The 25,797-nt window shown below is 42.7% G+C and overlaps 1 protein-coding gene across 6 annotated transcripts in view; it reads left to right on the top strand.

Annotated features, from left to right (window-relative positions):
• ABLIM2 (actin binding LIM protein family member 2) overlaps positions 1–25,797 on the top strand; it is a 55,870-nt gene that overhangs the window by 4,440 nt on the left and 25,633 nt on the right. For 4 of the 6 annotated variants that reach the window (XR_015946960.1, XR_009558196.2, XR_009558199.2 and 1 more), the window contains 10 exons: positions 5,606–5,789; positions 8,776–8,885; positions 11,423–11,549; positions 13,707–13,800; positions 14,313–14,400; positions 15,263–15,321; positions 17,758–17,850; positions 18,944–19,090; positions 20,240–20,360; positions 21,998–22,096. Coding sequence is in view for 1 of the 6 variants with exons in the window: in XM_035112289.3 (XP_034968180.3) it covers positions 5,606–5,789; positions 8,776–8,885; positions 11,423–11,549; positions 13,707–13,800; positions 14,313–14,400; positions 15,263–15,321; positions 17,758–17,850; positions 18,944–19,090; positions 20,240–20,360; positions 21,998–22,096 (1,122 nt within the window). In the remaining 5 variants the exon portion in view is untranslated. The remainder of the gene's footprint in view (positions 1–5,605; positions 5,790–8,775; positions 8,886–11,422; positions 11,550–13,706; positions 13,801–14,312; positions 14,401–15,262; positions 15,322–17,757; positions 17,851–18,943; positions 19,091–20,239; positions 20,361–21,997; positions 22,097–25,797) is intronic. The other 2 variants (XR_009558198.2, XR_009558197.2) reach the window with 1 other exon arrangement.

The following is a 25,797-nucleotide window of genomic DNA, read 5'->3' as shown; positions in this document are numbered from 1 at the left end:
ATATTGTCTGCTATGTATGGGCATGGAAACTTAGGTTTAAAAGCCATTGAGATAGGCAGAGAAATGCACATGCCGTTTTCTTCTGGTATGTTGTAATCCTAGAAGAACTTTGCCTGTCTAAAAAGGCACTTTCAGATATTAGGCAAAATGCAGTGCTTTTTCTGTGATGGGAAACATCAGTATGCAATACTAGCACATCTTTTTGTTGTTGTCCATGGCAGCCATTTTGTGGTGGCACCCATGGCACTTTTAGCAAGATTAGAGAACTGGCACTTAATTTTGTTTTATTTACAACGATGACAACAAGCAGCATACTGGACAAATCCAGAAGATAAAAGAAGTGGAGCAGATTGAGAAGATCTATGATTAAGGTCTACCACTTTTGTAAAAAAAAATCTAATTAACATCTCAAGCTTTGAAGAGTAGGAAAGTGGTCCTCTAAGATAAATCTTTAACCTTTTCCTTATTTGTGCTCCCCCCTGTCTAACCTCCATGCCCCTGCAGAGTAGTACTTCTGCCTGATTGATGGCTGGGTCACAGCTTATGGGTTCCAGAAATTGAATGGAATGTCAAGACCTTGATTCACTTACAGCCCCAGCTTTGTCTTGATACATGGTTCAGCTTATTTCTTGTAACAAACAGCCATTTCCCCATGCAGTTCCATGGCCGGTGTCCCTCCCAGACAGAGGTTTTCAGCTCCTGAATATCGCCACGTAGGCCCTCTTCTCATCATTGGCACATTCCCTCATAACCCTTTGATCCAGTAGCCAGCAGCAGTAGGCAGCACTGGTCATAGCATCACATCTTCCAGGTTGGAATGATCTTACTGCTATCCCCTGCGCCCAACATGGTAAGAGTGGGAGTTGGTCTTACATATGTTGTTGTTGTTTAGTCGTTTAGTCGTGTCCGACTCTTCGTGACCCCATGGACCAGAGCACTCCAGGCACTCCTGTCTTGCACTGCCTCCCGCAGTTTGGTCAAACTCATGTTCGTAGCTTCGAGAACACTGTCCAACCATCTCGTCCTCTGTTGTCCCCTTCTCCTAGTGCCCTCAATCTTTCCCAGCATCAGGGTCTTTTCCAAGGATTCTTCTCTTCTCATGAGGTGGCCAAAGTATTGGAGCCTCAGCTTCACGATCTGTCCTTCCAGGGAGCACTCAGGGCTGATTTCCTGAAGAATGGATAGGTTTGATCTTCTTGCAGTTCATGGGACTCTCAAGAGTCTCCTCCAGCAAGGACAAATCACAGTTGGTGCATGATAATAACAGCAGGGATGGGCAATTTAGGGGGCTCCAGATATTGCTGGAATTTCAATTCCTGTCTGCTCCGTCCAGCTTGGCCCAATGGTCAGGATTGATGGGAGTTTATGTGGAGGGTCACAGGCTTCTGTCTTAACTTGTAATACTCTTGGTCTCCATGGAATTTGTATGCAGGCTCAATTTGTATTTTCCTGTGGAATGAGAAATAAGCTAATTCTAATCCAACTAGGTAGTTTGTTTTTTAAAAAATGTCTCTGGTACTTAGTAATGTTTTAAAATCTATACTGTTGCTCTGTTAGGTGTAATGTTCTGTTGAGACTGTGGCAGCTGAGGAGAGGGAAAGAATTTAATTCATGCCAACAGTTGCCATTAAGATACTCCCCCATTTTACTGTGGTGCCCATATTTCTTGCCAGTAGTGAACGCCACACCCCTGCTTCTGTTGCCCACAACCAGCACAAAAATCTCCCTTATTGGCGTTGTCGTACCAAAACTCCAAGTGAGGGAAAGAAGCCATTCTCCTCTCCTCCATTGAAAGGAAGGGGGGGACAGACAGCTTCTCTTCTGTAAGATGGGGCAAGGAGGGCCAGACACTGTTACGCACTTGCATGCTCTTGTCTTTCATCATCCTCCATGTGACGTGGGTGCCAAGTCACATGGATTTGCACCCTTCTCTCACTCCTGCTGCCTGCAAAACAAAGCCGCCATTGGAGAGACCACTAGTGAATACTCTCTTCATTTCCAGGAAACGGGCACCTTTACATAAACTGAAGATGAAGGTGAATGAGGGCTGGCAGGAATTTATCCACTCAGTGCTTGTTGTTATTCTCTCTCCCCACCCTGGCATTCCTATGCTCCCCACAGCCCAATTTGGGGGTAGAACCACCACCCCCCAACCAAAGTTGGAGTGCAGTAACAAGCTTTGGAAGTGGCAAGATTTTCCTTGTTGAATGGTTGGGTTGTCTAGTTCAGGTGGCTGCAAAACCTGAGCAGTTCAGAGTTGCTGGTGATCTGCTGAGTGAAGGTGGACATTATTTTCTCTCTCCCACCTGTTCATGAATTAGGAAAGAGGGATGATGTGAACTTTCTGCAGCATTGCTGTATGAGAAATCAGGCTTTGAGCATTAAGCCATATCTCATTTTATTTTGTTCAAGATATTTAGCATGGAATCACCATACACCATTCCCTCTTGTTTCATGGGGATAGACATTGTAATCCTTCTGCATTTTCCCAGTGCTGCTTCGTTCTTCCCACAGAAAGCCCAACGTTTGGGGTTTTTTCTTTTCTTTTTGAAGGACTGAAGAATAGAGTCACTCCACGGGTGTTGATGCCATTAGGTCTACTCTTCCATCTTTTTAAAGAGGTGTGGTTTTGATAATGGGCAGGTGAACCTATCACAGGTCTCCCCACATTTGCTCCAAGCAACATTTTATAACATTTATTTGAGTTGTTTAGATGATCATAGTCATGAGAAGTACTAAAGGGGGGAAAACACTAATGTAAACAATTATTTGCCCAGATCATGATTTTTAAATCATTCCTTTCTACAGAGCACATACAGAGTGCTTTCACCACTGCCAAGTAATTGGCAGGTCTGCATCCCCCCCTTCTTCCCTAACATTGCAATCCTATGCATGTTTATTCAGAAGAACATCCTATTGTGTGCAATCAGACTCACATTTTCCATAGGTCAGCAGCTGTTCTTGAGTTTTTTGTGGTAGTATTGGACTTCACTGCTGCTACCACGCTATAATGGTTAACTACCAAAACCAGGTGCAATTTGTGCAGCAGCAGGGCGACTTCAAACTTTTGCAAACTTTTTTGCTTTGTTTTTTCTCAGCTTCAAATTTGTTGATGTGTTTCTTCTCATACAATGCGCATTGATTATTTCAGGAGCTAGCAGGGGAGTAAAGTTTTCATATTCCTTATGCTTCTAGACAACTAATAGTCATCTCATGGCAAATAGGAGAATGTTGATGTGAAGCCTGATGGCAATCTGCAATCAATTCTTATTATTGAGTTTTTATAGTTGTTGTTGTTTAGTCGTGTCCGACTCTTCGTGACCCCATGGACCATTGCACTGCCTCCCACAGTTTGGTCAAACTCATGTTGGTAGCGTTGAGAACACTGTCCAACCATCTTGTCCTCTGTCATCCCCTTCTCCTTGTGCCCTCAATCTTTCCCAGCATCAGGGTCTTTTCCAAGGATTCTTCTCTTCTCATGAGGTGGCCAAAGTATTGGAGCCTCAGCTTCACGATCTGTCCTTCCAGTGAGCACTCAGGGCTGATTTCCTGAAGAATGGATAGGTTTGATCTTCTTGCAGTCCATGGGACTCTCAAGAGTCTCCTCCAGCACCATAATTTTATAGTAGGTTATTATAATAGATAGTAATTGAGAGGAAGAAGTAAATGGTGATTAACAGAGATTGCAAGTCAGGCACGTTGGTGTCTCAGGGATTTGGTTTGGCATTTTGCTCACAACAATCATAGCTTTGAATGGTACATCATGCTTACTGCTGTACACACTGAATCCAGGCTGACCAGGCCTTCTCTTAGAGAAAAATAGATACTCTGTCTGTCATCTCTTCCATGACAGGGATATGATAGAGTGAATTTCCTAATTTCACTCATCTCTTCATGTGCCTGAAGGAATTCTCCTTGCCTGAATCACCCAAAGGAATATTTTTCAATTAGTTTTGATATTCTTTATTGCTGGTATATGCCAGGGTCTTTTTTTATTAAAAGGACACCTCCAACCCCCTAAAACAGTCACTGGGTGGCGATGGAAAGAATGAAAAAAGAAAGCAACCTCAAAGGCCTCTGTAACTGGATAGTTAGAGTTACAGGTAGGTAGCCGTGTTGGTCTGAGTCGAAGCAAAATAAAAAAAATTCCTTCAGTAGCACCTTAAAGACCAACTAAGTTTTTATTTTGGTATGAGCTTTCGTGTGCATGCACTGTGGTCTTCTTCAATGCAGTTTTCTTCCACACAGCGGTGTTTGGCTGCTAATCTGATAATAGAAATGTTTAGCCCTTTTCTCTTGTGCTGTTTCCCCAGTCTAAATTGCTGCACCCTCTGCTGAAGGTGCCATTAGTCTTGCCTGGTTTGGGGAAATGTTGGGTACAGTATTCCCCCACAATGAGAATGCTTATACAGTATGTAAAAAGCACATGTACTACTTGTGTTGAACACTGTAATGGAGCTGTCAAAAATGCAGGAAAGATCCCCCTCTTGCAGGGAAAGGAGCTGTGATCTTGTGTGAGCTCATAGCTCTCAGGCTATACTGCTCACATGAGTAGACCACATGCTTGTGCAGACCAGTTGGCTGACAGTATTATTATCAGAACCAACTGAGAAAATACTAAGATTGGAAACGAACTATTCCATAGTTAACGGAAAGAAAGAAGAAGGAATACGCTAAGCCATGTGTGAGTTAATAACAGGAGTTCGTATATACCAGATCAACTCCACTTGCTAGTCTATAAATAAATTTGCTAAAAGCTACTGTGTGTAATCTGAGAGTGCCTGCATAAGAACATAGCGTAAAGTAAGGGTGCTTCAGATTACACAAGGAGGAGGTGCCATTTGCAGGACACCAGCCAGAGGATGAGTTATTCAGTGATTTATAATATGCTCTTTGTTTAAAACCAGTCTCAGAGTGAGCTACGATGTAAAAGTATATAATGCATTCAAAAAAATCTTTAAAAAACCCAACCACAGCCGTAATAAATCGGATTATATCACAGTGCTGTGGGAGCAATAAAACATCTCCATTCAACTTACCAAATGGCTCAGTAAATAAATAGGTATTTACACCCATCAGGGTTGGCGCCAGCCGAATCTGAGCTGGGCGGGCATTCCACAATTGGAGTGCCACCACAGCGAACACTCCCTTGAGAGATGAAGCAAAGATGAAACATTTTCCTGGCAGTTTTACCTGCCTGAAAAGGCACAGAAGGAAAAGTCCTTAAAAAAAAAATTCCAGCAGCATGTCATGTGCTAAAATCCACAGCAGGGATCCAGGTCTTTATCATCTGTTTGAGTATGGTCTTCAGTATATCCAAAACGAATAACCAGTATATGCCCTGTCATAGTTTATATTTCATTTATCACTATGTGCCAGAGTTTCTTTATTTTGGGAGAAGTCCAGAAAATATGTTTGATATCAGCATCATTCATTCTACAATGAGTTACGCTGTATCTGTAAAAGGTAAAAAGACCTTTTGGCCTCTCGTGAGAAAAAAAAGAAGAAGTCATATACACAGCTTAAAATAACTCAAAAAGTGATGCTCTGCCTTCTTAGGGATGGAGTTTCTTTTGTCATATATTGTTTCCTGTTTTGCCCACAGCATGCGGATGTGACTTGGCTCAAGGAGGATTTTTTGTAAGACAAGGAGACTATATCTGTACTTTGGACTATCAGCGCCTCTATGGGACACGGTGCTTCAGCTGTGACCAGTTTATTGAGGGAGAAGTGGTTTCAGCACTGGGGAAAACCTACCATCCAAATTGTTTTGTGTGTGTAGCTTGCAGGTGAGTTTATTTCTCTGAAGCTTTAACATCTACCTTTATTTTAAAAAATGAGATGGTGAGAATGGACCTAGTTCAACTCCAGGAATGCTTCCGTTCACCAGATTTCCTCTCCTGACAGCTATTGGACTTTTTGCTCCAGGAACTGTTCCAGGTTCCAGGTTCCAGGTGCCCTTGGCCCCACTAAGAACCTGCCACTCTCCAGTGGGCCCTAGGATCTCTGGAGGCTTCCTTGACACTGCAGGCCTTGCGGTGTGTGCTTAGTGGCCATTATTATTATTATTATTATTATTATTATTCGCCGAGACCATATAACACTGGTCCTGAAAGTCCTACATTGGCTCCCAGTACATTTCCCAGCACAATTCAAAGTGTTGGTGCTGACCTTGAAAGCCCTAAACAGCCTCGGCCCAGTATACCTGAAGGAGCGTCACCACCCCCATTGTTCAGCCCGGACACTGAGGTCCTCCTCCAAGGGCCTTCTGGCGGTTCCCTCACTGTGAGAAGCGAAGTTACAGGGAACCAGGCAGAGGGCCTTCTCGGTGGTGGTGCCCGCCCTGTGGAACGCCCTCCCTCCAGATGTCAAGGAAATAAGCAATTATCTGACTTTTAGAAGACATCTGAAGGCAGCCCTGATTAGGGAAGTTTTTAATGTTAGATGTTTTATTATGTTTTTAATATTCTGTTGGGAGCCGCCCAGAGTGGCTGGGGAAACACAGCCAAATGGGCAGGGTATAAATAAAATAAATAAATAAATAAATAATTTGCTAGTGTGACAAAATGTGGCTTCCCTGCCCAGGAGGCATCTCCATATGTCCATTACAGTCTCTGGAGATATTGCAGGTGTCATGGGCAATGCTGGAGATACAGTGGTACCTTGGTTTGCAACCGCTTTGGATTACAACCATTTTGGATTACAACCACATCAAACCCAGAAGTGTGTGTCCTGTTTTTTTGATTACAACCCATTTTTTTATTATTACAACCCATTTTTTTGGGGGGGGAGGCCCCATTGGCAAAAGCGTGCCTTGGGTTACAACCTGTTTTGGTTTACAACCGGACCTCCAGAAAACAGATTGTAAACCAAGGTACCACTGTACATCGAGTGGCAGCCTCAGACCACGCAGGAGGTTTCTGCTCACGCCTGCCACCATGCTGTAGCTTCAGGGATCATGACACCCACTCATGCACTTGTGAAATGTGCATAGGTTTTCACCAGTTTTTTATGTATTTACTGTATTTATAGACAACCTTTTCTTCAAGTAGCTTAAGGTGGAATAAATAGTTCTCACCTTCTTCTTTAATCCCCACAACAGCCCTGTGAGGTAAGAGGCAGTGAGCAGCCCAAGGTCACTCAGTGAGCTTCATAGCCATAGAAGATACTTTGTCTGTTGGGCTGTGAGCCTCCTTAAAGAAACATAATTTATCTTTCTGTGCTTCATTGGCCTCAACGCTCGCAATACAATGCTTTCTTGAGGGGAAATCTTGTATGAGCAATCTCCATTCGAAGTTTTCACATTGAGATAATCTGAGACACAAGAGACTATCTAGCAAATTTGCAAACCTGTTGGTTATCCAGTAAGGAGCAAAACAATCTGTTTGTATCGAATGGGACTAGGATGTTGGAAACATGATTTGTCTGCTTGGTTCATTCAAAGTTGGCTTTGTCATTGGAATCCAAGATGGTTGCCTTGAATTGATGCTTTGGTTAATATTCAGTCCCCACTGGTATTAGTCACTATATTGGAATAAGAGTTTCTGTGTGCATTATTCGATTCCCCGCATTACTTTTCTGACGTGGTTAGGCTCCCTCTAACTAAAAACCACATTTTTTCTGCCTGCGGCAAGAAAGGATCCCTTCACCATTCTTGATCACCCTACTGTTATACTGAGGGATAAAACTGGGTTTTTGAGTTCAGTGAAGCTGCTGGTCACTTCTAGAAAGTGAATAGAATACACAATGGATACTGAAGTATGTCTGTGGAAGAACAATTAGATGATGGACTGAGCCGTGAAAAGAGCAGAGAGGGCCACACTTTTCCTTAAGTCCGTACCTCTTCGCCACGTTTTTAGTTTGGTTTGGGGCTGGGTGTTCCCACTTGTGGTCTTTGCCTCACATTTTACTTGGTGAAAGCCCCCTTAAACCCTGTGTTTTCGCATTCATTCTTCCTGGAATCAATAGCCAACTTTTCTTGTTGTCTCCAGCTCCACCCATCTGTGGAAAAGAGTCAGAGAACCAGAAGACTAGATAATCAGAAAACTACATGATCAAAAAACCAGAGAATCCGAAAACAATCATTTTGACGTATACAAAAGGAGTCATGACTGCCGCCCCCAACACAGTTCCCAGAGCTATTTTAGGACCAGTTCAGAAGAGGAACAAATTTCTATTTTGGTTTCCCCCAGTTCCAATTCAGCAATAAGCAGCAGTTTTTCCAGGGGGGAAACCCTCTCAGACCCCTGATACAAATTCTAGAAATCATGTGACAAATGCAAGTGTGGATGGGCCCTTAGATGAGGGAGAGTGAGGTAGGGGCATCTGTGGAGGGAGTATTTGCTAGGGTAGAGATGCTTTGGCAACAGAGGCTGAAATACAATGTGGCTCTTCTATATACTGTACCGTATATGCTGGGATAAGGCTCATGCAGCCAGTTCTAAATAGGTTTGCTTGAGTTCAATCCAATATGTTTCAGGGGAAAAAGGTCTGCAAAAGGATGTTGTGTATTTTGAGAAGAATATCTTGAGAAGAATATTTTTTTAAGCTGCTATGGTGCCTCAATTCTTTCCCAAGGGGAAAAAATCCCATACTTCTTCAATGACGCCTCTTAAAATGCTGAGCTTTCAAGTCAATGGTCAGATGTGCCAGCTGGAAATGAATGATAAAAGAGCTGAAACTAAGTAAAGGAGTTCCTTTTATAAAAATAAAAATGCAATTGAAACATTTGCAAGGTTCTTCATTTTCTAATGCATTCGATTTATTTTGCTGCAGGCAACCTTTTCCTGCTGGGGACCGTGTAACTTTCAATGGCAAAGACTGTATCTGTCAGAAATGCTCTCTGCCGCCTGCTGGAAGCAACAGCAATTTCCCAGTCCTCCGAAGTAAGGGCAGATTTAAAAAATTATATGACTGAGCTTCTGAAAAATGGTTTCTCTCCAAATCTTGCTAAAATTCATTTCTTCAGTCTCCAGTTTTGTGTTAAATAGTTCCATGAATGTGCTCTGAATATTTGAATATTAACTGACTATTCATCAAATATTTGATTTCTCTATTTCATATACAGTGCTTTGATTTCAGTATTAATTTTTGGTAGCTAGTATTTGATAATACAGTATGTGACAGCTGGAATATTTAGCTTTTGACAGGATTTAACTATTGACATGCAATAGTATCTGATAGCTTTTGATGCCATGCAACACTGTTTTGCAATCTATAAGGTTTCATGCATGAGATGCCAAGATCAAAGCAATCAAGAGATGTCTCAAATCTTAATGGATGAAGTTAATAAATTTTCTGTGGCAAAATGTGAAATTCTGTTCCAGTTTAAATTTTTGTGAATATTGGTGTTGGCATTTTTTGTTTAAACAAATAATCAGTGGCAAAATGAAACTGGGAGTCTCAGAACTTTCATCTTTTATCTAAACTATTCATTTATTTATTACTTTTCTTCCCCTACTTTTCCTCCAAAAAGCTTAGGGGGGCAAATGTGGTTCCCCCTCCCCCCCCTCTTTCTCCCTCAACACAGCAACCTTTACCAACTGTTGGACTACAAGTCCCATCATGCCTGGCCACTGGTCCTCCTAGCTATGGATGATGGGACTTGTAGTCTAACTTTAGTGTTTAAGAAACACTAAATTCTGATCTTTTTGCTGCACCACTACGTAGCTCTGCCATGGATTTTGTAGGCTTCAAGCTTTTTTCATTATTATTAAAAAATCCCAACAGCAGGGAGTAAATGCTCACTTACTTGGCCCTAACAAGGGGTGAGGTCTGATGACTTTCCACCCTGGGAATGGGTGGGATGCTTATCTGTACTATACTTTTTATCATGTTCTGGTCTTTTTCTAAATACTGTAGCTCAACTGTAATAAAAGGTACAGTGATGCCTCGCAAGACGAATGCCTCGCACAATGAAAAACTCACAAGAAGAAAGTGTTTTGCGATTTTTTTGGTGACTCGCAAGACCAATTTTTCTATGGCTGTGCTTCGCAAGACTTTTTTGCATATTTTTTGTTTTGGTTTGTTTTAAATCCTATGGGAAACCGCGCTTCGCAAGACGAAATTTTCGCAATACGAAACGACTCGCGGAACGAATGAATTTCATCTTGCGAGGCATCACTGTATTTGCATATTAAAAAAACACACAGCAACCTTTAGCTGAGAGATAATGGCAGGGCTCATGTCAAGTTCTGCTACTGAGGAGTCATTTGAGTCTTAAGCCCAACAATCTACTACACACACACACACCCCAGTTGTGTGCATTTTATATTTCAAAGAAAGGCAGTACACATCGTATCAAGAATGGCCTTGGATCTGTATTAACACTTTAACAAGACTGGCTGCATCAACATTATAGTATAAGTTTTTAAAATATGTATAGGGGTACCTGGCTTTGTCATAGATTTCATTGTATTTATCTGTCTTTCTGGAGATGTTAGCACATGTTTGGTTCTGCCCTGTCATGCAGGATTTTGAAGAGAGCACTTTAGTTTAATTCATGAACTATGGGACCCTTTTATACCTTTTGAACCTACAAAGGTAACACTACTTTAAATATGATGTTGAAATAGCAGGCTTTTTTTTGATAGCTGCAAAAACTTGCATTGTGGCCCCTCTGGCACCAGCTGCCGCATCACTGTTCTCTGATTAGTTTAGAAGCTAGGCAAAATAGGTTTTTTCTTTAAAAAATATATTTATGGATACATATGGATAAATTTGTTGAAAAAAATAACTTGTTTTTAATGTGTTTTGGAAATTTCAGGAAAATGCCTTCATGTATGTTTTCCCATGTTGCAGTTCTTTGCATAACTTTTATTTAATCCATTGTTTTATTATTTGTATTGAAAATTAATTTTAAAATGCCAAACATAAATTAGATAACGCAAACCATATTTGCTCAAGGCAGGCAAGCTGCTGACACAAGTAAGAGGCGGGTGGCAAAGCAAGTGCAGGCCTCTGTTTGGTTTTAGCTGGGCTGAGCACGTGAGTGAATGTGTTAGAAATAAATCTGCAAAAGACACAGCACAAATCCCTCTCTCCCAAATCCTGGCTGTCAAATAGAAGCATTAGAGAGATGGAGAGAATCAATGAAGGTCACGTCTTCATTTCTCTCTGGCAAAGGAATGCCCAAATAGTAGAACTAGACAAAATGCTTGCATCCTACAAACAAAATACAACTATCAGTTTGAATGGGGGCAGAATTTAGAGATATAACGTGTTTGTATATTTTTCCTGAAATTTCCCAGGTGCCCTAGTATATATCATTATTCTGAAACCTGATCATGGCTGTGTATATCCTGAGTATATGCCCCAAACCCAAAGGATGCATTTGTTTTTCTATAGCCTCTTAAATGACTCATGGAGTATATTGCTTCCATTTTAAAGTCATTTGTGCCTTCTTCTTCTTCTTTTTTTACAGATTGTGGGAACTGTGGCTCTGAAATAAAAAATGGACAGTCTTTGGTTGCTTTGGACAAACACTGGCACTTGTCCTGTTTTAAGTGCAAGATATGTGGCAAACTTCTGAATGCTGAATATATCAGCAAGTATGTTGGGTAGAGTGGATCCATCTTCTCTTAAGACACTTTTCAGTGCTATGTTGTCAAAATGTGTTTTGTTGGCATGTTGTGATGTGTGAGTGATTCTGTGGAATGTCAAATGGTTTTAACTAGGCAGGCCTAGTGAACGAAGGACACACTAAATCTCATGGAACGCCTGCCTGATTTCCTCTGTCATTTCTTAACATGTCTTGGACTTCCCATGATTTTGTGATTATTTGAATGTTTTTACCCTATTCCAGAGACTTATGTGGCTTTCACAGTGCACACATCCTTCCTGCCTGGCTTGCCTACTCACAACTGAATGGGGAAGCTAGCTCCAGAATCTCTCAATGCCATGTTAACTCCCCACCCACCCACCCACCCGCCCTACCTACAGCTACTGCTGCTAAATGCCAGGTCAGTTATTAATAAAACAGCTTTAATCCAGGACATGGTCCTGGATGAAAGAGGTTGACCTAGTTTGTATCATCAAGACCTGACAGAACGAGGCATCCAATCCTGTCTAAGTACAACTTTTTCTAGCTAAGTGATCAGTGCAGCACCAACCTGACAGTTGCAGAATTGGAACGGACCCTTAGTCAATGCATGACGTACAATGCATGACGCAACTACAGGTTACCTGACCGGTGGGTGACCGGCCTCTACTTAAACACCTCCACCATCTCCCAAGCAGATTCTTCCCCACAATTTCCACTCATTAGGTCTAGTCCTGCCATTAGGAGCAACAGAACAGACCTACCCCATCTTCTGAATGACACCCCTTCAGCTATCTGAAGACATCTCTCATCTTTCCCCTTAATATTTCCTTCTCCTGGATGAACATATCCAACTCTAATCATTCACCATAGACCCCTCATCTTCCTGGTTACTATCCCCTAGACATCTTCCAGTTGATCAGTGCTCTTTTACAAACATGGCATTTAGGATGGGAGGATAAAATGGCAGCAATACATAGAATTGGTACCACCTTTGCCATGTCTTCCATCCAGCAGCTGGAAAATGAATTCAGACTTGGGATTCCGGTGGGGTCTCACTTGCCCTAGATCAGGCAAACTCAGCCTTCCAGATGTTTTGGGACTACAACTCCCATCATCCCTGACCACTGGTCCTGTTAGCTAGGGATGATGGGAGTTGTAGTCCCAAAACATCTGGAGTTTGCCTATACCTGCCCTAGATCATGCATTACTTGCATGTAGGGCATTTATGTATTGACTTGAGTAGGGCTCAGCTTTTAGTCCTTTTGCTGACACAGCAGCTTCCTTATTTGTCAGTTTCATTACCTGGTGAAGTTGCGATCATCGGTCTTTTTAACTACGTGTGAAACACATTAAGATGCTCTGGCCCAGGAGGCAGGAGATAAAATGACTACAGCTTTCTTCAAAAAGACTGGGATGCTATAAACAGCAGTGTCACAAACTAGTGACTGCATTGCTTACAGTTAAAGTGTTGTATTCAACTAAGGCTAATTCACCCATTGAACTTAAGGAACCTAAGTTAGGGCTCATCCACACTTCTACGGTAGAAATCTAGCAATGGGTCCGAAAGATTTTAGTTTCGTCCCATTGCTTTCCCTTGGAAACCTGCTGTTTACTGTTGAATCACAACTAACAATAATCTGCAGGAAAACTGATGGAACTTTGTCCTGATTCAGTTGTAAACAGCAGGTTTTCCCAGGGGAAGCGATAGGACAAAAGAAGAAGAAATAAATCATGGGGCAAAGGAAATGTGGGTGATCTCTTACACTCCTGTCCATTAACTTGAATGGGTCTACTATGTGAATAATTAGCAATGGATACCACCCAAAGTATTGAGCCAGTACAGTACATTAATGCATTTGAAGTATATCGTAAAAGGTTACTTTGCAACCCTTACAACTGAACAGTTAATTGCCAGTAGATTAATTGATTCATTATGCATAATAATGTGCCACAGAAAAGTTGGGCAGTTTATTTCATTTGTAGTCTTTGATGGCATGGTGTTATTAAATCAACCTGGGACACATAACTTTGCTTCTTATCAACTGAGCCACACCTAGGGAACTGCTTGGACTCCCTGTATATACAATTATAAACTGTTCCAACTAAATCAACAGTTTTTACATTTGTAGTTGAAATGATGTATTGGATATCTTCTTTCTTCTAGAGATGGTGTTCCATATTGTGAAATGGACTATCACGCTAAATTTGGAATAAGATGTGACAATTGTGAAAAGTACATCACAGGAAGAGTTCTGGAGGTAAGGCAACTCTCTGCCCTTAATGTCTGTGTCCTAAGAAGAAGCTCCCTGAGAACTGACCTTTAAATCATGAGTTACAAGAGGCTTCCTCAACCTCAGCCCTCCAGATGTTTTTGGCCTACAACTCCCATGATCCCTGGCTAGCAGGACCAGTGGTCAGGGATGATGGGAATTGTAGTCTCAAAACATCTGGAGGGCCGAGGTTGAGGAAGGCTGAGTTACAAGAACTGAAACACTGATATTTTGTCAGTCTTCGACACTCGCTTCGCTTTCTGGAAAGTGGGATTTCCTTACCCCTAAAGCATCAACTTGCTCAAATGCCTACTTTAAAATGACTTGCATGCTTCACCGGGGATTACACATGAGATACTCTTTCCGTTTCATAGGTTGGAGTGGAGGTGACTACTTTAACTAGCACCCCCTCCTCCAGCCTTGTCTCAACTACAGAGTGACCTGGATGACGTAGTAGTCTGAAAACACCTTCATCTTTATTTTCTTTTGTCTCCCAACAGGCTGGAGAAAAACACTATCACCCAACTTGTGCTCTGTGTATCAAGTGCAATCAGATGTTTGCAGAAGGAGAAGAGATGTATCTTCAAGGTAAAGGAAAAGCAGGTTGGAATTACTGGCACTGCTGAGCTTTATTCATAGAGAAACAGCCAGCATTGTTGTAACCGGTTTTGTTTTTATTGTGGTTTTGCTATGATAGGCAGAGCACTGTGGTCTTTGTTTAGAGGAGATGTAAATTTCCAAGATGCAGCATTTTTAAAGAAATGTTTGCAGTTGCAAATATGGTTGCATATTTGTAGCTTTGTGATGTCTGTACACCCGTTTATGTTTTGAGCTATGGGTAATGTAAAATGATAGCTACGTTGTCTACACTTGGGATTGCTCAAACAATTCAACTAGACTGCAGGAGTCACCACTAATTCTGCATCTAATTTAGTATACTGGTTAATCTAATCCTGATTCTAGCCATTTTTAAAGTATTGTGTCTTGAGCATACCACATGTTTATGTTTTTTATCATACCTCCTCTAAACTAAAGCAGTTCACATATAAAGCGTGGCTTTGCACAATCTCTTTTTCTCAGAATCTGGACTCTTCTAGACTTGCATTTATCCCGTGGTGTCTAGGCACTGTCCAAGAGGATTTTCTTTTAACCTACTCACTGCTTTCCCTGGGAAAAAACCTTGTTTACTGCTGAATCGGAACAAACATCCATCAGGTTTTCTGTGGGTTGACATTTTTTGCAATTCAGTGGGTTTTTGTTGGGAAAGCAATGGAAGAAAACCTCTTGGACTTGTGACATTAAACCATGGGACAAATGGGGAAAAAATCACAGAACAAACAGAAATGTGAATAAGCCATTTCTCTCTTTCTCTCACCACTAAATAGAGCATTTCGGGGGAAACTGTTAGAAATATCAGGAATTAACTAGAGTGCTGACTCTTTATTTTCAGGGTCTTCCATCTGGCATCCCGCCTGCAGACAGGCAGCCAAAGCTGAAGAAAAAGCCAAGGTAAAACCCTCCCCAGTTCAAATGTGCTCCATTGACTGTCATAAACAACCAGGCTACTAGAATTCTTTAGCCTCTGCAATCCTGTACAGTCGTACCTCGCAAGACAAATTTAATTCGTTCTGTGAGTCAATTCGTTTTGCGAAAAATTCGTACTGCGAATCGCGGTTTCCCATAGGAATGCATTGAAATTTCTTTTTTTGCCCATAGGAACGCGTTAATTAAATTTCAATGCATTCCTATGGGAAACCGCAATTTGCAAGACGAATTTTTCGCAAGATGAATTCATCTTGCGAGTCACTATCAGATCGCAAGACGCTTCCATCTTGTGAAAAATTCGTCTCGCAGGGCATTTGTCTTGCGAGGTACCACTGTATGTCAGAAATCAGCCTGTGAATTTTAGGGGGAAATGCAGGGGGGTGCAGTTGAGGGTTTTTTGCTTTTGGTTAAGTTTTCTATTAGAAAGAGATCACTTATCAAATATTTCAGAATGGTGTGGGAAATAGTTTTTGAAATAATAGACCTGTATACCTGAAGCAGTGTCTCCACCCCTGTCGCCTGGACACTGAGATTTAGCTCTGAGGGCCTTCTCGGTGGTGGCACCCACACTGTGGAATGCCCTCCCATTAGATTTCAAGGAGATGAGTAAATAGACATCATTTAGAAGACATCTGAAGGCAACCCTATATCATGAATTTTTAATGTTGGGTGTTTTATTATGCTTCTATATTTGTTGAAAGCCGTCCAGAGTGGCTGGGGCAATCCAGTCAGATGGGTGGGATACTACTACTACTACTACTATTATTATTATTATTATTTATTACAACCTTCTGAAGCAATTGAATATTTACCTAATATTTTCAGGATAAAGCAAGAGACCCAGTCTAACTCCTGTCAAACTGCCAGTATTAGATTGTATGGTTAAGAGTTCCCTTAACGAGTAAGAGGAAAGGCAGTCCTGCATGGGCAGTAGGTTACCTCACTTCCGGGCAGGCAGAACTGAATACAATACTGGAAAAAATCTGTAATTTTCACTTTCCAAAGCTAAGATCACATGTTTTCAGTAATGGATAAATATCGTAGATCAGCAAATGATTTCCCAAAGTTATCACACGCCCACATGAAGAAAAGAAGGAGGAGAAAACATCTGCACAATTAAGCTGCTAGCACAGAAAGGAGGAGTTTGCAAAATGACCCAGTTTTTGTTTTTTAAAGATTTTTAAAAAGCTTTATTTTATTTCGAATTAAAATCTACAAAACATAACATAACATAGAACGTAACATAATCAAACCTAATTGAACCCAATTGAACATAATCAAATATAATCAAACATAATTTTTTTAAAAAAATTAAATAAAAAGGAAAATAGACAGAAAGAAGGGAGAACAGAAGTGGAAAAAAGTAAAAACAAAAATAAGAAAGCTAAAAAGAAAACTACAAATTAAAAAATAACTTCCAAACATTTAAATTCGGTTCTCTCTCATGTACAATTTTACTAGGCTTTTCCTAATCGTTTAAATACTTAATCAGCTTATGCATTTTACTCTAAACATATCACCCATTTTGAATTAATACCTTGTTTGTGAACAAGCAAAATGGCCCAGTAACATGTATTACAGCAGTGCTGAACTAAGGAATTATAATAAGCAATAGCACATGAATAACAAACCAGTAAAAGGGTTCTCCATCTAAATGGAAGGGTGGGTGGGTGTGTAGTGGGAGCAGGTGGCGCTGTGGTCTAAACCACTGAGCCTCTTGGGCTTGCCAATTGGAAGGTTGGTGGTTCGAATCCCCGCGATGGGGTGAGTTCCTGTTGCTCTGTCCCAGCTCCTGCCAACCCAGCAGTTCAAAAGCACGCGAGTGCAAGTAGATAAATAGGTACCGCTACAGCGGGAAGGTAAATGCCGTTTCCATGCACTCTGGCTTCTGTCACGGTGTCCCGTTGCGCCATAAGTAGTTTAGTCATGCTAGCCACATGACCCAGAAAGCTGTCTGTGGACAAACACCTGCTCCCTTGGCCTGAAAGTGAGATGAGCGCCGCAATCCCATAGTCACCTTTGACTGGATTTAACTGTCCAGGGATCCTTTACTCTTATGTAATTGCTTTAAACCAGGAGTAGGAAAGCTGTGGCCCTCCAGATGTTGCTGGACTCAACTGCCATCATTCCTTGCCACGGCCAATGCTGACTGGGGATCATAGGGGTTTGGGCCCACAACAATTTCCCACACCAAAATTTCCCACACCAAAACATTGCAGTTTTATTGAAACTCAGAACTGGGACGAAATGCTAAGCTCAAATTCTAGGCTTGTGCAGATAAATAATTTTCAACAGGGCAGGAGTTTTCGAACTGTTACTTTTTGAATTGAGGTACAAAACATTTTATTTTACATTTTCCTTTAATAATTACTCAACAATACTCACCTTACATGTTTTCAGTTCCAGGAAACTAGAACATCATCTGAGAGTATAATTTCAGTACCTGCTTCAAATACTTCAAATACTTCAGGTTCCCCAAGTCGAGTGATTTATGTAAGTACATTCATTATAGGGGGAAATTACTAAGAAAATCATTGATAGCAGACAGGAGGGAATTAGTTTTGAAAGCAAATATTAAGAAACAATAATATGCAGATATTATTACCGTGTCCGTCTACAGCAGGGGTCCCCAGACTACGGCCCGGGGGCCGGATGCGGCCCAATTGGCCTGCCAATCCGGCCCGCGACGACGCCCGCCGCCCGCTCTTACGGCGCGCAGCGCGGCAGCGCTCTTCCGGGTCGGGAAAAAAGCGCCGAAAATCCTTTGTGCGCATGCATATGGGCCTCTCCCGACCTGGAAGAGGTCATTTCTGGTGCACTTCCGGGTCGGGGGAGGCCCATACGCATGCGCACAACGGATTTTCGGCGCTTTTTCCACCCTGGAAGCGTGCCGCCGCGCTGCGTGCCGTAAGAGCGGGCGGCGGGGGTCGTCGCGGGCCGGATTGGCAGGCCAATTGGGCCGCATCCGGCCCCCGGGCCGTAGTCTGGGGACCCCTGCTGTAGACGGACACGGTAATAATATCTGCATAATAATATCCCCCGCCCGCCGGCCCGCACAGGCGCGCGCTCCCCCGTCCTCCGCCCCGCCGCGCGATCGGCGCGGTAGGAACCGGCCCAAACGCCGGTAAGTCTGGGGACCCCTGGTCTACAGGAATACAATCAAGCAGGCCTCTAACCATCATACGGTAGTTTCTGTTTTTGACTGTCAATATTATTGTTATTCCCATCTAGATGACACCAGTTTCAAGGCAATGACTCATTGTCCCTATAGTTATCCCAGATCAGTAGAAAAGGAAAAACATGAAGTGGTTGCCATCGGTATACTGATGAGACCACACTATGCCTCTCTGTGCTGTTGCTCAGTGGCTTTATATAAACATTTTAAAGACAGAGACCAACAATCTTGAGACCAACAATTCAAGCGTAACTCATTAGTTGTACCATAGCAGCTGAAGAGAAAGTAGATGAAATTGTCCCCTTTGGGGTATCTCAAAAGTTTCCTTACGTTCTCAGTACCAAACGTGTGTTGTGATACTTGTTTTCTAAGCTGCTTCTTCACAGCTGTTTTTTCCCCTCTATTTCTTAGGCAAAACTTGGAGTCGAAATCCTTGATTACAGAGATTTGGCTGCTCTCCCTAAGGATAAAGCTATCTATAACATAGACCGTCCAGATATGATCTCCTATTCCCCATATATCAGCTATTTGACAGATGACAGGCATAGTTACGGGGAGGTAATGTGTGTGTGTTTCTATATTTAAAAAAAATATTGAGCATTGCTACGGCCATTTTTGTGTGAAAGAATGTATACATGCATGTCATAGTTAAGAAGTAACCCTTGCTAAATTCCACTTCAAAATCCATTACCAGGCCAAAATAACTTCATGTTTTTGTTACACACGTGATATTATATTAGTGCCCGTATATAGGCAGCTCTTTCTGCTTTGTAGATTCTCTTCTGTCTTTCAACATCTTTCATCTTCATGTCATCCATGTATATCGTCCCCCACATATCATAACCTCAAACAGTTGTCAGTGTGTGAAATAACACTTTAATAAAATACAAAGTTTTTCTTAAAACACTCTCCATTTCATTCCACCATACCTCATTCATTAGGAAAATAGAGTGGATTGTTTTATAATGGTCACAAATTCCCAACACAAAGCCGCTGCACACAGTGTCACCAGCAGACGGATATAGGTTTATTCTGAGATACACACACCTCACATTTCCTCTAAGGAGCTTATAGTGACATGTGAGGTTGCACACCTGCATCTCCCATCTAGGAATTTCACCAGCTCTAGGCCAGTTTTATTACATAAACAACATTGATTTGTGGGGTGATGCCTTTGTTTGAAATTGAAAGGACTTAAAAGATAAATGCAATGCAACGTAGTTAATGTGTGGTGCTTCTGTGGGAGATGGGTGAGACTGCTGAACATTGCTTCTTGTATAAATAAGGGAGAACAATAAAATATGGAGGGAGGGACATAGAAAGGGTTTCACAAACTCAGCTGTAAGTAGGAAAAACACACACATAATGAGGGGGTCTTGAGAAAGCATAGAAAACCTCTTGGATGCCTCCCACAGGCCGTGTGTAGCCATCCCTGTTTACATCAATGCAGTTACAATGTTCTGTGAATCTATTTAAACGACTGTACTGCATTTTTTTCATCTAGGTACCAGTAGAGATCATGTGACAATAAATTCTGGGTGGGTTTTTTTGTGTGTGTTGCTTTTGTGTCTTTGGAACTGAATAAGAAACATACAGTAATAGCGAAACCTGAAGTTTGGATGGCATGGGTACAAAATGTGGTTGATTGTAGGCTTCTTGAATGTTCATATTTCTTCTGCCCTGATGAGTTCCCTCTCTCATCCTTAGGGTGACCAAGATGACCGTTCTTTCAAGCAGTACAGGATATCCAGCCCTAGTTCTACTAGCTCACTTGGCTATGGCCGCAACACCCCAACCTGTCACTCTCCTCAGAATTACAGCCGACCAGGTAACTGACGAGCAGCTTTCCTTTACAGACTCTCATGGCTTTCCTGCTCTCACCTTTGACCTGTGGAAGAGGAGACAGTCTTCCTTTTTAGACGTACCTTGCACAGAAATAGCTGCAATTTCAGGATCGCTCTAAAATTTATTACAAGGTGTTTATATTTTGTCAAATGCTGACATCCTGAGAGCATTAAGCTCACACACTTCAAAATCCATGGGATGTAACCTTTATGCAGCCGTTGAAGAATGGCATCATTGGGCCACAGTGACAAGGCCTGCACACTCGTGTGAGCAATGAGGGATTTGTGGAAGTCTTCTAGAAGAACTCTAAAATATTAAGCAGCCCCCCTCCTTTGGTAGTGGCTCTCCCCAAAGAACATGTTCACTCCACATCCTCCTCCTACACAAAGTCAGTCCTCACTGGATTAAACACTGATTCAGGGTTCCACTACAGGAACCTCCAGGTGCACTGTTATCCTTGCAGGGAAGTGGGAGAAGCTTAAAGTTTTCAGTAGGATTTATTTGTCATCCAGGAGACAAGAAAAATCCATCTCTAGCAATAATAATAAATATATTGATATGTCACTCGAAAGCAACTGGTAAAATATGTTGGGTAAGCGCCACCAAGACCCTCCTACAATATACCCAATCCGGAAAAGATAATTTTTGAACTCTGGTCTCCAGAAATGAACCTAATACTCCAAATAAAGCTGTGCCATTGCTATTGGAAAGAGAATGGTATTTTCCCCTTCTGAGGCTTGGAAGCAAACTCCTGTTGAGACAAATAATAATAATAATAATAATAATAATTTATTTATTTATTTATACCCCGCCCATCTGGCTGGGTTTCCCCAGCCACTCTGGGCGGCTTCCAACAGAAAAATAAAACACAGTAATCTATTAAACGTTAAAAGCCTCCCTGAACAGGGCTGCCTTCAGATGTCTTCATCTAAAAATCTGGTAGTTTTTTCCCTCTTTGACATCTGTTGGGAGGGCGTTCCACAGGGCGGGCGCCACCACCGAGAAGGCCCTCTGCCTAGTTCCCTGCAACTTGGCTTCTCGCAATGAGGGAACCGTCAGAAGTCCCTCAGTGCTGGACCTCAGTGTCCGGGCAGAATGATGGAGGTGGAGGTGGAGATGCTCTTTCAGGTATACTGTGTCATGTATAGATAGGTTTCAAAGTTACATACCTGGGTGTGGATGCCAAGTTGCCCATCTGGGAAATGGGTGATGCCTTGGCAGAGGAAGTCAAAGTACCGCTTCAAGGCTGTCCAGACCCACTTTCAACACCACTCCCAAACGTAGGCAGAAAACTTGCGTAGCAGGGTAGGGGTGATTTTCACCATACAACTCCTGCTGTAACACAGTCTGAACTGTGTTACACTTTCTTGCCTGTAGGATCCAAGTCTTAGAATAGAGTTTCCTGCTTCTCAAGAGATGTTGGGCTTCTGGCTTCACGGCAGAGTAGAAGGCGCTATTCCTCCTCAACTCACCCCAATCAATCCCAGTGCAAACAAGCTTTTGCATTATTAGTATGACAGTTTTCCAAAATTGAAAAGATGTCATTGCTGTGAGTGTTTTGTAGCTTTCAGTCAGTAAATGAAGGAGTTTGTTTTCATTTAACTTTCTGTTGCCCCCTAGCTGGTACTCAGAGTCTTGGTACCAGTAGCTGCATCTCCCTGCCCCAACACACAAGCCTTACATCTACATTCAGACATCATTACATCCCTTTCTTCAAAGGTAAGGCCCAGGAATGCCATTTGTGATGTGGTTACTGTAGACATCTCCAAGTGTGTTTCGCTGTTGTGTTTGCATGTCTCTCTAATAGATAATTTTTTCCTCTAACTTTTGTGGCTATTTCTTGCTATAAACCTTTTCTTCTGTGGTTACTAAAGGCAAAATTATTTAACTTCACAATATTACAGACATTTACAAACATGTTTACAGTATTTTTAGTTTTTTGTCAGATCAAATGTACAAAGCCCATGGAAATATGAATGGCTAAATCAAATATATGCCCAAAATTATTTTCCCCTACCTTCCTTTTAGACAGGTATCCAGTCTCTCCAACATTGCTGCCCTTCTAATTTCCAGTTCATTAGTTTATAACCTTAGGCCTTGCAACAGTTGGGTTTGATCTCCTGAGATGTGCACTGTGTATAAAATTGGGGGCATCTTGAAATATTTCACAAAAGCTTTGATTGATTCTGTGTGTATGTGTGTGCATGTGTTTGTGTGTGTTTGTGCAGAGAGAGGGCAAGCAGGAAATATATGCCGAGGAAATCTTTAGAATCCTTTTCTCCTGCGTATTACCCAAATACTGTAGTTAAAACATTGGAGGTGCTTAATAAAACATTATTTCTTCCACAAAATTGCTAATTTTATTGATAATATAAAATATAACGGGAAGCTTAAAAAGGCAACAATAAGTGAAATGGCATAAGAAGCACTTACAGGAAAGAAAATAGCTGTTTTTTTGGGGGGGTTAACTCTTATCAATGTATGAAATTTGTACCATATTCCACTAATCTGTAGATAAAAGCAGCCTAACATGCTTGTCATATTCTGATACACTGAATTTTTAAATCTTGAGTGAAGTCAAGTTTCTTTGTTGTGCATTAGAGCAGTACTATGCCCTTGTGAGATGAAACTAACCCTTCAGCTCAAAGTTGGCGAAGTTTCATTTTAAGGAATGTATTCCATGGCCTTCTGGGCAACCTACCACAAATATTTGAGCCTCTTTCTTCTAGGAGCACACTCTTGTCAATTTGGCACATTTCTCAGTGTAGACAACTTCATGAGACTCGGGGCTTTGTGCTCATGAGACTCGGGGCTTTGTGGGCATTGACCTCTTACTGTCTTCTGGAAGTAGCAGACCAAGTGGCAGACTCTTAATTTCGAAGTAGTAATCCTAGTAAAATGAATAGATTTCTTCAACTTGAGGAGGAGGAGGAGTCTCATGCAGGGGTGGGTGTGGCCTCCAGGCCTGGTCAGGAGTGGCTTGAGTGATGCCACGAAGCTGACTTCCCAGCTGCTGCTTTCCGGAGCATGTGGGTCAGGGTGGTGGCAAGGTCACGATGGCTGCTTCTGGCCACGCCCTGCCCAGTGCCCTCGTCTGCTGTTGCCTGACTGGAATGTGTCCTTGAACTGTGATGATGATGATGATGCCTCTTGCTTGCCTGGATGGAGAGATGTGTGTGTTGTGGAGAGATGTGGAAGCCTCTGACTTTGCATGGCTGGAATGTAGCCTACTGTACAAAGGTAAGAGTAAAACATCCACTACCCTTCTCCCTCTGCCTCTGGCCCTGTCACTCGCTACTGGTTGCCCGCAAAGGGGTACACTTCTTAAGCCCAAGAGGGTTCCTGGTTCAACTGTTTATTGAACTGTTTATTGAACATGGACGGGGGAGGGGAGGGGGCAGTTTTCCTGGGAACAAAATCACAAATACCCTCCAGCACTCAAAAGTGGCTGTATGTGAATGGACTAAAGCAGATGCAGGAAGATTTCAGGCAGGCATGCCCTACTCTAATTTTTAATTAAAGACTTAAAGGTGAAGGTAAAGGGACCCCTGACCATTAGGTCCAGTCGTGACTGACTCTGGGGTTGCGGCATTCATCTCGTGTTATTGGCCGAGGGACCCGGTGTACAGCTTTCAGGCAGGTGTATAGCAAGGGAGGGGCGATAGGGGTGGGGTGCCCCGGGCAGCACTCTGGCAGGGGGGCAGTGCCCCCGGGCCCTCCCCACCCTCCACCAACGACGGCTGCCGCGGTGCGACCACCATCGCGGAGACGCCCCGATGTTGCGCTAGCAACCCGCTTAATAGCACGCTCTGCTTCTTCCTGCTCAGGCAGAAGCGAGGGGCAGGCCAGAGAGGGGCCCCTCCCTGGCCCACCCCTTGCTTCCGCCCGAGCAGGAAGAAGCAGAGCGCTCTGGCCGAGCAGAGCAGCAGCACCAACCCGGACGGACTGCACATGTGTGGACATGCGCAGTCCATTCGGACTGACGCTGCTGCTCCCACAGCAACCTTATAAGCGGCAACTCGTAAGGCTGTCGTGTGCGAAAAGCAGCACGGACAGGGCAGCCTTAAGAGTTGCTGGTTGCTCGGCGGATTATACGGTTGCCGCAGAAGCAGCAGCGCCAGCCTGGATGGACTGCACATGCACTGTTTGTACTGGCACATGCGTCATGACGCATGCATGCTGCAGAGCAACGCCCCGCCCCCAGGGGGTGCCGCCCCAGGCAGCCAAGGGGCACTGTTCGCCACTGCTTCCAGGTCATGTGGCCAGCATGACAAAGCCGCTTGTGGCAAACCAGAGCAGCGCATGGAAATGCCGTTTATACCTTCCCGCTGTATTTATTATTTATTATTTATCTACTTGCACTTTGGCATGCTTTCGAACTGCTAGGTTAGCAGGAGCTGGAACCAAGCAAATGGCATCAGTCACAATTATCTGCTGCACCATAGAAGCTATAAGTTGTAGGTGACTGACAAGTACAAGATCAGATCCATCTCTGAGATGCTGCAGATCAGAGATCCTAAAATCAGCCGTCAAAATGATCCAAGATATATTCACAAAGACCTAGTCAAATAGTGCTGCTTTTCTCTAGTTTGCAACTAATTACCAACCAAGATATGGTGGCATGCTACCTCCACCCAAAGGGTGTGTTCATTGGCACAGAATCAGCACTACCATTACACCCAGACAGCAAAAGGAATAAAGACACCTGGACATCAATAAAGACATCAATAGAAATCCCCAGGGCAGTTTCTCAAAACAGTTGTAGTTTAAAGGTGGTGCATTTCTGACACTCCAGCCTCAAAGGAAAGCTTTCTTTTTCTTTTTTTACCTTCATTTTTAGCAAATGGCTGTTGTGAGCTTGAGTGAGGACCAGGAATGCAAAAATAGGTTCACCCTTCCCTCTCATTTGTCAGTGGGTGTATACTATTGTGGAAATATCAAAGGGCAGAACAAAATACATTTATTAAGGTCTGGCCTTGCCTTTCCCCTCTTAAGCTGAAGAGTGGGTGGAAATCTAATTTGAATGTAGTATAATTGATGTGATAAATATTCATACTTCATCTCATATACACAAATAGGAAACAAGGGGGAGTCAGTGCTGCGGTTTATGCATGCCAGGGATTTGAGAAGAAGTATATGTGCATGTACACACATGCAGTCATGCTTCAGTATCCCATTGTAGCATCACACCAAGAAACAGAATCAGGAGAAACAATTGCAGGCAGGATGCAAAGGTGAAGCTGTGCAGCTAAGGCCTGGCCCAACTTTGAGATCTATGGATGACTGTAAATGGATGTCATTACATGCCACAGGAAAAAGTGGGGCAATATCTGACTTTCAAATGGCACAAGTCGCCAGTGGATGAAGGTCCTATATTCTCCTACCCAGAGCCACATCCTTCCCATTCATCACCATGGTTG

This window comes from Zootoca vivipara, chromosome Z1, assembly GCF_965207765.1.
Source record: "Zootoca vivipara chromosome Z1, rZooViv2.hap1.1, whole genome shotgun sequence".
NCBI lineage: Eukaryota > Metazoa > Chordata > Lepidosauria > Squamata > Lacertidae > Zootoca > Zootoca vivipara.
The sequence above is the reverse complement of the archived record's forward strand: the minus strand, read 5'-3'. Positions and strand labels throughout refer to the sequence as shown.